This window comes from Microtus ochrogaster, chromosome 18, assembly GCF_000317375.1.
Source record: "Microtus ochrogaster isolate Prairie Vole_2 chromosome 18, MicOch1.0, whole genome shotgun sequence".
In the NCBI taxonomy this organism is placed as follows: domain Eukaryota; kingdom Metazoa; phylum Chordata; class Mammalia; order Rodentia; family Cricetidae; genus Microtus; species Microtus ochrogaster.
The window spans coordinates 67,554,961-67,567,999 of NC_022020.1; the positions used below are offsets into that span (position 1 = coordinate 67,554,961).

General features: G+C 42.7%; 1 protein-coding gene and 1 pseudogene across 1 annotated transcript in view; one reads left to right on the plus strand and one right to left on the minus strand.

Annotated features, from left to right (window-relative positions):
- The window catches only part of C18H18orf63 (chromosome 18 C18orf63 homolog), a 50,250-nt gene that overhangs the window by 13,084 nt on the left and 24,127 nt on the right, over window positions 1–13,039 (minus strand). Inside the window, exons 11-12 of the mRNA XM_026783379.1 lie at window positions 6,586–7,602; window positions 5,612–5,691 (exon numbers count right to left, since the gene is read on the minus strand). Coding sequence (XP_026639180.1) covers window positions 5,612–5,691; window positions 6,586–7,602 — 1,097 coding nt within the window. The remainder of the gene's footprint in view (window positions 1–5,611; window positions 5,692–6,585; window positions 7,603–13,039) is intronic.
- LOC113457125 lies at window positions 8,023–8,118 on the plus strand (annotated as a pseudogene).

The window sequence follows — 13,039 nt, forward strand, 5'->3', positions numbered from 1 at the left end:
TTAAAAGAATACAGTGTCCGTGTAATTATTTCGGGTAAAGCTAGCCTTGTGGGCAGCGGAGTGGCGGGAAGCAGCCCGCTGCTCCTATTACTACACTTATATATTATAATCAGTACATATTATGAAAATATATGTCATAATCATTTATTCACACCTGCACAGTTATGCTGAGCTTTCATGAAATTGTCTGAGAGGGCATGTCATTGGTCCCCAGCACACACAGAGGGCTCTTCTGCACTCAATGCTTCTGCCCTCACCACTGGCCAACTGTATGGGTCTGGAGACCAGAGGGGCCAGGAAAATGTGTCACTGAGAAACTTTGGACTCCCTGGTGAAGGAGACTGAGTTGGTAACTGTAAAAAATAACAGTTTCTCTGGTAAGTCTCAGCTCAGCATTGTAAGCTAGGATCTCATCCTTCTAAGCAATCAAGCCATAGACACTATTGTTGATACCCCAGAAACCCCTACCCTCCAGTTGGTAGGCTCTACCCTTCACAAGACACCAGGGCCATTTTGTAACTTCCTTATTTGCACCCACGGTGGTCCTGACATTTATCAACTCCCAGGATTCTGAGCTGGTCTCTCACCTTCTCTCCTATTCCCTGAGCCCTAATCTATCCATGCCACAGCAGCTACAGTAGCCTGCCAAACCCTGTGAGATTGGGTCACCCCGTGGAATAAAGCAAATGCTCTCCAGGGGCCCATGGGACCCGGTGTGGTCAACTCCATCCTCCCTCTGGCTTCTCTACTCCAGCCACTCTAGGCTCCTTGGTGCTCCTTGAGCCACAGGCTGGTTTTGTGTCTAAGAACATCATCTTTCTTCCCCTGCTGTAAACCAACGTCACTGCCCTCTGATAAACCTCATAAGTGCTTGACACATGGCAAATACTTTAATGAATATCCCTTTTCTTTTCCCAGACAGGGTTTCACTGTGTAGTCCTGGCTGTCCTGAAACTCTGCAGACCAGGCTGGCCTCAAACTCCTGCTTCTGCCTTCCAAGAGCTGAGGTTAAAGGCACACACCACCACCTCCCAGCTAACGAGTAACTTTTTAAGATGAAATAAAGATCTTTTGAGAATAAAACTCTGTGATGTACTAAGGACCTAAGCTGGCTTAGGAAATGAACTACAGTGGGAAGGAATTTGCAGGGTCTGTAAGCCAGCCCATCTCTGTAAGGTCACCCTGACATCTGAAAAGTACATACATTTGAAATTCTCTGTTTGTCATCTGAAATAATATACAGCATGAACATTCTAAACATAAGCACATAAGGGTCATGCATCTTTAAACCTTTTTATTGATTATTTATAATTATCAGCAAATAGTCATATATTAGCATGTCCAGCATAAAAGCAGATCATAGCAGTTTGGAAACAGAGAGTGAAAATTGGTCAGTAAACCAGACAAATAAGAGCCATTCGACGAGATGCTCAAAATTTTATCTTATTTGCGACAGACACAACAAATAAAGTAATAGACACAAATAAAGTAAAAATAATTGTAATATATAATAAAAACATAAAACCAAATACAAATATAGCAAGAAGCTAATATACATGAGAAACACATTTTTACATAACTATAAATGTGATTCTTGGCATTGAGTTTCGCCTATTTCACAAGTTTGTTTTGGTGTGGTGGTTGATTTCTAAATCTCTGGATATAGGCAAACATAAAACTGCTTATTGTTTAGTCCTGGAATGGCCCTGGAATGCAGAATTTTAAAAAGTAAGGATTTTTTGGAAGGGGTCCAAACTACAAACAAAGCATCAAGACCCTATACAAAGTAAAATCTGTTTTTTTTTTTCCTAATTGACTCCAATTATTTTGGCTCTCAGAAATTGAAGTCTTTTAAAAACATTTATTTTTTCATGTATGTATGTATGTATGTATGTATGTATGTATGTATGTATGTATGTATGTATGTATGTGTATCGTGTGTGACTGGTGCCCGGGAGGTTGAAGAAGACGTCAGATCCCCTTGGAACTGGAGTACAGGTGGTTGTGAGCAGCTCTATGGTGCTGGGAAATAAACATGAATCCTTGACAAGAGGAGCAACTGCTCTTAACTGCTGAGTCATCTCCAGCCCCTAGAACAGAAATCTTTAATATCAACCAAGATCTTCATTGATTTCTCTGGTAATCTGAGCACAGATTTTTGGTGTGTGTGTGTGTTTCATTAGAACAATTGTGAGACAGAAATGTACTATAATGAAAACAGACTCATAGAGAGTCATGTTAGCACAGCAAACCCTGAACATATGTGGACACTCATCTAAAATGAAGCACTAGTGTGGGCTGTGGCTCAGCTGGTAGAGAGCTTGCCTCACGCGCACAAACCCTGGATTCAGTCTCCAGCATGGCGTAAGCTGAGCAAGCTATAATCTAGCAGCGTGGAAGCAGAGGTGGGAAGAGCCGCAGTGCAAAGCCGGTCCACCTACACGGTGAGTTCAAGGCCAACCTGCGCTACGTGACGCCCGTCTAAGAAGAAAACAGAAAGGAATGTTACGCTGTCAGTTCTAAGTGGTCCAGATTAGTAGAGTGGAGGAAGAGGGATTATAAAGATTCCATGAAGAACTGGGAAGCGCTGTACATCGCTTCAGCGTAGACTCATTATCTAACTAGTTTGCTGAGTTGAGCAATACGATGTCTTCCTAGCCTGAGCTGCGATGATGGAGCAGCTCCAGGAAGCACCCGGGAAGCCTGGTCCAAGAATAACCACGTGTGTGGATGACTGTGCTGACCACACATGTATATTTCAGTACATCACTCTCAAAACGAAATACATTTCTTCACAAGCAAAACAATGTCCTGGTCTTTACTGTGGTCAGCTGACTTTCCACAACATGGGCTTCATGAGAAAGAAGCATTTAAAATGGGCTTTGAATTAAATGCACTTCCTTCCTATGAAGATGATAAACTAGGAACTAGAGATAGTTGTGAAACAGAAGCGCTCACAGTAAGGCACAGAGCAAACTAAACTAGGCATAACTCTGGGAGCAGGTGCCACAGTCACATGGGAAGGAGGTTAGGACTTGCTTTGCCTAACTCCAGTGTTTTGACGAATTGATTGGTAGCAACAGCAAACCATATGTAAACAATCATGGGTCAGCTTACACTTGATTCCCTGCTGGGTCTTTTATATGATGAGGGATTATTGTAGTAGGACATGCAGTGAAGAATTTTGACTTTAAAAGTATCTTTGGTATGTTATCAAATCCACTTTAAAGTCTTAAAGTTTTGAAAGAGAGGAATTCTCATTTGTGAGAAGCACTATTTGTACTTGTCACTCCCGTTCCTCTCAGTGTTAGAGGGTTGTTCATGGAGGACAAGCAGGGGATTCTGGACACTTGCTCCATCACCTACATAACCCTGAGCCTGAGCCACAGCCTACATGAGTTCGCTAAAGACCAGACTCAGCCTTCAGAGCAAGGCCATCCCTCTGCAAACTGAGGGTGAGCTTTGAGATATCCCCCACCCCAGCCACTCATGACCAGCCCCTGATGTGAGCTGAGTTAACTGTTAAATTGGTTGTGCATTGCCCCACACCCTTCCGGCTAAGCAAACCTGGCAGTGTCCGGAGACTGCAGAGCTTTGGTAAACACCATCGGAAAGTGCCAGATAGAAACCACGGGCTAAATACAAACACTAGTTTGACTGAAAAACTCTGTTAATGGAAACTGTAAAAGAAAAAAGCACTTTGTATCTGAGTTTTACCTCAGGATTGTAAAAATTCTTTTGTTTATGCCTAATGCTCGCTTCTTGCTATAAAAAGTGGAGTTTGGAAACTGCCCATGGCCACAGTCTCAGAATCCCAGTCTGGCTGTGGTCATTGCTATAGCTGATATGTTTTTGTGCCCTGCAGAGATTTTTCCCTTTTTTCTTTTCCTGGAATGAAGTTTGCTTCTGGTTTAACAGACTTGATGGTTTTCCTTCCATCCTTGTGCAACCCCCGGACCCAACACTACATTGGATAAAGTGGTACATGGGAGGCAGATGCAGGGAGATCTCTGTGAGTTTGAGGTCAGCCTGATCCTTATAGCAATTCCAGGCTAGCTGAGGCTACAGAGTGAAACTCCTTCTTTACAAGAATAATGTACCATATAAATTCAGTAACTTGCAGCATTCTGTATAGAACAATTTACATGTCTTATAATACTGAAAGTTTGCAAACAACTGAAGTATTAACCAGTTGGGAGCTAGCTAAGCATGGCATATCCACATCCAATAAAAGACTGTGCAAAAACTGAGAAGAAAAGAGCCGAGCGAAGCAGCAATTCCCAGGGCAGCAGACACAGCCTGCGTCTCACCCACAGGCCCAGTCTGGAAGACTTCATCTAGGTTCTGGAAGATCATCCCTGAAAGAGCAATTGTAGGTGGTTTTCACTTTTCAGAAATTTATTACTGTATGTATATGGGTGTTTTGCCTGCATATATGACTGTGTGCCATGTACAAGCCTGTTATACACAGAGTCCAGAAGATGACATTATATCCCCTGGAACTGGAGTTATATATTGTTGTGAACCACCATGTTGGTCCTGGGAACTGAACCTGGGTCTTCTGGAAGAGGAGTCAGTGCTCATAATTGCTAAGTCATCTCTCCAGTGACCATTTTTTTTTAAACTTGTTTACTGAATTACTCCATGTTACTCAAAAATTTTTACATAACTATGTATTAATTTTATGGTGGGGGGATAGTATTGTCCATTGATCACTACAGAAACTGCAATTTTCTCATCATGATATTCTTCCTAATAGAGTGATTTCATGTTAACACGTCAGGCATTAAGCGATTCAAAATGAGAAAGTGACCATATTTCTAAGACCATGGGACCTAGAGTAGATTCTCTTATCTCTAAAAATGCAAAAAGCCATGTCCAAGGCACATACAATACTTTCCTCAGGCACATGAGAGTATTAAAATGAAGATGTTTAAAACTACATAAGATACCACATCATAATTTATATAAGAATAGACTTAGGCACCTTTTAGTTAATTCAAATCAGGTTGAAAATTCTATTAGCTCTAGAAAGAACTGGCGTTGGAACAGAAAAGCATCTTTCTAGCTGGCTCTTAAAGGGTCTGAACGCAAGCCAATGGCTTTATGTGAAGAGTGTCTGTGGGTACTTCAGTCATGTTTGTTCTCAGGACAGAGCAGATGGCAACAAGGGATAAAATGTCATTTGCCAGATGTACAGTTTTGTGAATTTGGTGCCAGGGACCCAGAATGAAAGTTAAATCTCAAGTCTGAGCGTAGCTGGCATCATCCCACTTCGTGAGTTGATTTCAGTGTAATGGTTAGCTCTGGGACGTCACCTAAGGTCTGCTATTTCGGTCATGCCCAAGAAGAAGGATATTTTAGTGGGGCCATAGTCTTACATATTCAGTCAGCTGCTGTGACCACAAGGCAGACACTGGCTTCCTAGTCTGTGGGACCCAGAGCTAAAGAGAAGGGAGCCCGAGGGGTGCTTTCTCAAAGCCATTCTTCTTTGGGTCCACACAGGGGAAACAGTCTCTTATCCACAGGGGTGCTATTCCTATTCCCTTGCTAATCTAAGTGCAGCTCTCTCTATTTAAGTAATCTAAACTAGGGCACGCCCTGCAGTTACCTGGTGGGCGGTCTCTGTTCCACACTGTACTCTGTCTCAGGAATGCCGAAGAACTTCCTAGGTTTTGTTGTCTTAGGTACCTGCATCAGATTGAAGACGGGCATCTTGTTACAAATTAACCAGATTACTAACAGTTTTGATTCTTAAGAGAGTTAGTCTCTCTTTTAAAATTCTTTGACAATTTCATAATATATATAGTGAATTCTAGCCATTGTCATTCCCAGACCGTCCTCCAACCCTCCCCCCCTTCCACCAAAACCCTTTAAAACAAGTCTTGCCCTACTCTGATGCCTTGAGACTTCTGACCAACTGAGTTTAATTTTTGGTGACTTGTGTGAGCATAGTGGGAAGTCATTTGTTGAAGCATGGTCAGCATGTCAGTGATTACACCATCTAAGCAAGCCTAAACAGCTCATATTCTCTCAGAGTGAGTGGGAACTCATGATCCCCTTTCCCCAACCCATGAAATGTTGGGGGTGGTGGCCCCAGTCTTCCTCAGGTCTTACAGTGTTCATGGCTGCATGGGCCATGTCTTGTCCAGAGACACTGTTTCATAGCATCCCCCACCCCACCCCACCCTCCAGCTCTTACGTCCTTTCTGCTCCCTTTCCACAAGGTTCTGTGAACCGTGAATGTCCTTAGATGTCCTATTTGCTGTTGCTTGTTTGTTTTTTGTTTTTAGAGACAGGGTTTCTCTGTGTAGTCCTGGCTGTCCTGAAACTTGCTCTATAGATTAGATTGGCCTCAAATGCACAGAGACCCTCCTGACTCTGCCTTCCAAATGCTGGGATTAAGAGTGGTGGCAACAAGCCAGGCTGAGCATCCTTTTTAAGGATTGGAGCAGACTTGGCTTTCTTAATTACCACATTTCTACATCGACTTGTGCAAGTTACTTACATTCTTATTCAAAGCTCTAAAAGTCTAGCCAGCGTATCATGAATTTTTTCCAGGCTGAAAGAAAAACAAACCTTTACCTGTTTCCTAGAAGAACCAGATTGCCTCTGATGAGCAGCATTAGAACGATGCTTTGTAGAAGATTGTGAAGACTCAAGGCTTAGTTTCCGTCTGTGCTTGTGGGATGCTTTGCTCTCTGTTAGGCCATGATCGGCTGCGTCAGCTTCTTCAGTTCGATCTGCTAACTGTTGCGGTTGGAGTTGGGAGTCTTCTGTTTCTAAGTCTGATTCAAAAATGTGTGGCTGGCTTTTGAGTTTTAGTGACTCATGGCTTTTCCCCAAAATTTGTGTTATAAATCTGCTTGTTAAATTGCGTTTTCCACTGGTGTGGCTGTCAACAGCACTTTTTATTGCACTTAAACTACCTGACATTTGAGTCATGGCATTGGTAGACAGTGGCCCACCTTCAGTGAGGTGTGCAGCCCGCTCCACCTCAGAAGAGGGACGCTTCCCCTCAGGCTCACAGAACTCAGCGCTTTTCCCTAGCAGAGGTCTGACGTTCTTCTGATTTAAATTCCTAGCCTGGACTTGAATGTTACTATCTGGTCTTTTCCTCGGAGCTGAACCTGAACTTGGTTTGCCCCCCTGGGTTACGCTGGTTTTCTGCGCTGGTAGGGTAGGTTGTGTAACCGCGCTCTGTTTTCTTTTCGTGCTGCTGAGTGTTGAGATGTCTTTGTTCACTTGCTCAGATTTCCTTTTGAAAACTGGTATGAACACTGGGGCTCTCTTACTTTGTGAGCAAAGATTATCGCCTTGAGTCTGTGTATTTTCACTGCTGGGTTTCGATTCCCCCACACGTAGGGGTGGCGCTCTGAGAGGCCAGGCGGGCTGTCTGTGCTGTGGAGACCCTGGCTGGAAGCGGCCCGCTGCAGACAAGCCTGCGCTCTGCGGGCTGACCAAAGGCTCCACCTTGTGGCTGGCTGCTGCTGGCTGTGGGACTAAAGGCAGAGCCCCTGTGGGCTTCAGCAAAGTGGCTTGAGTCAGAGCCACTCTGAAGTGGCTTTTCGTCGTCAGATTGGGGGGTTTGACTTTGTTTTCCTGGAAGAATGGAGATTAGTGAAATGTAAAAATGTAATATTAATAATATAAGTGAAACAAGAAAGAAAATACAAAGTATCAGAATACGAACACAAAGTAACACTAAAATGCATAGAACCGCTGAAGAGAAAAATACAAAGGAGCCTTCTGGAGCAATGTGTAGATATCTCAGCCCTATGTAAATCAACTGTAAGATCTAATGTAGGGGTGCATGCATTTGCCTGGGATCTCTAAGTGGGGTTTTGACTTCAGGGCAGGGTTGCATGTCTTAAGCCTGCCTGTGTTTGCACCATCAGTTTCTGGTGCCTGGCAGTAACTCAGCGAGACCTTCTCAAAACGACTAGTTAGATACAGCAAAGAGATCCAAGTGTGTCCTCATCTTTAAAAACTCTGTCTGCATAGGAAATCAAGTTGTCCCGTGCTCACTTGTGAGCCCAGACTAGAACTGGACGAGACAGAGATTAGTATGGTCCCTGTGCAAGGATGAAGCAAATTTGTAAAGCGCCCCATATTTAAATAAAGAAACAAAAGAAAGGAGACGTTTCCACTGCTTCAGCCTAGGTGCACAATTCAGAGGCCTCTAGCACACTTACCACTGCCGGGGAGACAGAACTGCCACCTACCGTTTTTTCTTCCCACACAAAACCAAAACTTTGACCTTTGTAAATAATAACTCACACTTCCCCTTGCTCTAGGATTTTGGTAACACCTGCTCTATTTTCTTTTGCTATGATCTTCCCATTCCTGAAACTTCATACGAGATCATACAATATTTTCTTTTAGTGTCGGACTTATTTCACCTAACAAGATTCAGGTATGTTGCAGCACATATCAGGATTTCTTTTCTTGTGATTGACTATTGCACAGTATGTATATATGATGTTTTTCTTATCTGCTCAATTGTTGATGGAAGTGTTTCTATTGTTTTGAAATAAATATATACTGGGCTTCACTGCTGTATAAGAAAAGCAGAACTAGTTAGATTTTGTCAACTTGTCACAAACTAGAGTCACCAGGAAAAGGGGGTGCCAACTGAGGAACGACGTCTGTCAGACTGGCATATGAGCACCCCTGTGGAGGTATTTTCATGATTCATCGTTGATATTGGAGGGTCTAGTCCACCATGGACGGCTACTCTCAGAAAGGTGTTCCTGAGTTCTATAAGGAAGTAGGCTCAGCAAGCCACGGAGCGCAAGCCGGTCAGCACCATTTCTCCATTTCTGCTTCTACTTGAATTCCTGCTCAGTTTTCTCAATGATTGAATATTATTTCGTGGACCAAATGCCTCCCCAATCCTGTGTTGCTTTTGGTCATGGTATTTACCAACAGAAAGTAAAGTAATATAGTAAATTTTTACAATAATATGAAATGTAGATCACAGATTTATTTCCTTACTCTTACAGATTAAAAATATGTCACAGCTTGAAACAAAAACCATAAAAATTATGGGAATAATATGCAAGCCAGAACAATTTATTTTCCTTTCTTCGACCGAGTTCCAGTTTTTGAATGAGGCTGGGAAGACACCAGTGGAGAGTTCAGGGAGATTAGAATTATAGGTAGGAACAAAAAAATGATGAGATTGATCCAGTTATCTAGGGCATAACAAGGCACATAAAAATTATGTGGTTTAAAATTAAAAAGGGGGGGGCTTCAATACATACACTTTGGGGGCACAATTCTTATGCTCTGGAGAATGAAAAGGGTGAAACAGACATTCTTCAGACTCTCCTCTTTACAAGGGAACTAACAACAAACTAAAAGCTATCTGATAGGCATAGCATAGCCTCTCTGTCAAGACATCATATGAGCAAAGACTACTGCTACCGTCAGACCAGGGCAAGAAGCAGGCGTCTCCCACTCACGATGGGAGCCTCGTCTCTCTCTACTCTTCCCAATGTTCCTTCTGGAACAAGCACCTGTGGAGTTCAATGTGCCATTTTCTCACTGACATTCAGGGTGTTGACTTACGGTCTGTCAATTAGATGTACACATCAACTGTGGGAAGTTGGAAGAAGGGGAAGCAATGCCTGTCCCAGCTTTGCTGAAAAAGTCAACTACAAACACTTCCCTCTACTTCAGTCACCGTTAGGCAGAAGTCGCACTGTTCACTCACTGGATTTTGGGGTCCAGTGCAGACCGACATTAGGGTGTCTGCTTTTCTCAGAGAGCACTAGACACACAACACACTCCCCACAAACCACAGCCCTTGCCTTATGCTACATACACACACAGATGCTGTCATTGCAAATACTCTTAAATTATCCCATCACATACCAGGAGACACTTTGTCACAACTGATGGGGTCACTCTGGAGAGCGAGTGTTTTCCCACTGCCTTGAAAGAAACATATCTGAGAACTAAGTTGAAACTAATTATAGACAAGCAAAGAACACTTGCTTTTTAATCCTTGGGTTTCACAAACTGTATTTTTTTTTTTTTTGGTTTTTCCAGACAGGGTTTCTCTGTAGCTTTGGTGCCTGTCCTGGAACTAGCTCTTGTAGACCAGGCCGGTCTTGAACTCATCTATCCGCCTGCCTCTGCCTCCCAAGTGCTGGGATTAAAGGCGTGTGCCACCACCGCCTGGCTCACAAACTGTATTTTTTTTAAATGTACCTATTACTTGAGATGCACAAAGAAAACTCTAGGCAGATTAGGATAAGGACGACTGACCTGCGCTCTGCGGACTGTGTGTCTGCACCTGAGACAGCTACACTCGCACCTGCTTCCCAGCCCTGTCTGAAGCGCACATCCAGCAAGAGCAGTGCCCAGGGCACCTCTTGCTCCCTAGCCTGTCGATACATTGTCACTCATTGTTTTAACTCTAAAATACTGTACATAGCCACAAGGGAGGAAACTTAGGTTTATATTCAAAATGTATAAAAAAGCAAAAAGGGCCTGTGTAAGCAACAGATGAGATCATAAATAATTCACAGAACTTAAATATTCTTAAGCTGTCAACAGCTGAAGCTCTGTGGAGCCGTGAGCCAGCTCAAAAGCATGTGCATGTGCTTCACAGTACACATCTCTCTTCTAGGTGTCGTCAGAACACAGCTTAGTAGACTTTTAACTTCTCACACTGACACATAACGTATACAACTTTGGATAATGATATAGAATTATGTAAACTAAACATTTTACAGTTATCTAACGGGATTCCAGTATTAAGGTAACCGTTAAGAAGAATTTGAGAAGCCCACCACTTATCTAGGCTACGTGGTTGGATGTTACTGAAGGGGAAAGCTCTTCTGTTGCATCCATGCTTTCGGTGTGGGAAAATCAGGACAGTGCCTTTCATCCTGTTAACCATTAACATTCAGGAAAGTTGAGGCAAAAAGAGGTCAGTATGCTTAGGCTTAGCCACACACATGCGCACACGCATGCGCGCACACACATACATGCATACACACAAATACACAAACACAGGCACGCATGCACACACACACAAACACACACAAAACACACATACACACACAAACACACATACATGCATATAAATGCACACATATACATCCATGCACACAAACACACATACAAACAAACTCACATACGCACACGCACTCACACACATATGCACTCACACACACACACCCCATGATTACTGAAACTTGAGATAATGTAATCCAGAGAGGCACACTCTACCTCAACTAGCAGTAATGGGCAAGTGTTATAAAATGTCAGGGGAGGTAGAGAGAAAATTTAAAAATGTTTAAAAAGAAAATGGAAAAGTAAGCAGAATGACTAATCAGATGTGGGTTATTTATTGAAGTCTGGTTCTGTGTGTGGCACCACACTTGTCTGTTTTGCTAAAGCCGAGCCCCTAGCTTATGAGAAATAAAAATGTTGGCTTTAAATGACATATCACACAAGGAAGCAGCTACTCACATCCAGAGTGTAGAATACCCTCCAGGGCAAGTGTTCCTGTATCTAGCAAGCAACGGTCATAAATAATGCTATAGAATAAAACACACTTAGCAGATAGAATGGCCAAGTGATCTGAGATGGTCCTGTTTAGATTTTAACTTGGCAAAAGCCTTAAAAACAAATCTTTGAGATAAATGAGAAGTGTATGACCTGGGTTTGGTGATACTTAGGAAATATTCATTCTGTTTGGTATATAGTGACATCGGGCCATGTGAAAATGCTTTTTCAATGCTGCATGTGGTAGAAATATATTCTACAGGATTTAGAGAAGATGAATAATATTTTGCTTGATGTTTGCTTCAAAACACCCATTTTACCCCTTACTTAAAACTCATTTTCTCTTAAGTAGTTTTGAAATTTTCCTTAATTAAAAGCAAACCTAGTCTGGCTAACCACTCCTGGAAAATTAATTTTTTAAAAAGTCAGCTGCGTGTAGAAAGTTCCAGAAGGTTATGCAGCTTGGCTGTTGTCTCCCATGGAGAGCACTCCTGACAGGGTTGGCCATAGCTTCCTTCCCAGCTTCCCCCATGCAGCTCTAAGGGCTGCCTCCGACAAGCATGTGTAGCCTGGACTTCACCCTACACTGCTCCCACCGCCCAAGCTGAGACAAGCGCTCACATCACCGCTGTCACCTCACTCTGTTTCCAGGCACAAGGAGATCACAGGTCTACTCCGGTACACAGTGGCAAGGACTTGGTCGAGGCAGCCAGTTCTCAGAGCCCGAACTCTCAGACAGGAATCGATGGTTAATTTTAATTTATTTTCTTGATTATTGTGCTAAGAATCTGACCAGGCTTCAATTTTAAGTCAGAAGTGTATTTACTTCATGTTGGCGAAGACACCTGAGCTCTGTGCTGTGGGTCCTCGCAATAGAATAACAGACAAGGCAGAATGAATTATTGCTGTCAACAGCCGTGTGCAGATGATTCAGGGAAGTGCTGCTGTACACTTAAGACGCAAGCTTTGCACATTGTCTGGATTTACTACTCACAGAGCAGATATGGCTGAAGATATGCAGTATGCAAAAAGCAGTCAATACGGACATACGATATAAGTGTCTGTTCAGCAGCAATTCCTTAGATTGGATTTGGCAAGCAGGTCTAACTTTTAAAAACTGTTATGCGAGCCAGATATGGTAGTGTATGCCTTTAATCCCAAGACTTGGGAGGCAGAGACAGGAGGATCTCTGTGAGTTTAAGGCCAGCCTGATCTACAGAGTGAGTTCTAGGGAAGCCAGAGCTGCAAAGTGAGATTCTATCTCAATAATAAAAAAAATAACTTCATACCTATCTTTAAGACTAAAATCTAGGTATCACATAGGTATCTGTCCACTTACACTCCCTTCTCAGGAAAGCACAATGCAGAAGAAAGGGTGATGAGGAGCCCTACACAGCTGACGAAGAACTCATACCTAGCATGCCATAATATCTGTAAATGAAAACTAAAGATATATCAAAATAGATATCCAAATAACCACTATACACAAGTGGTTATATATCATCATTATATATAT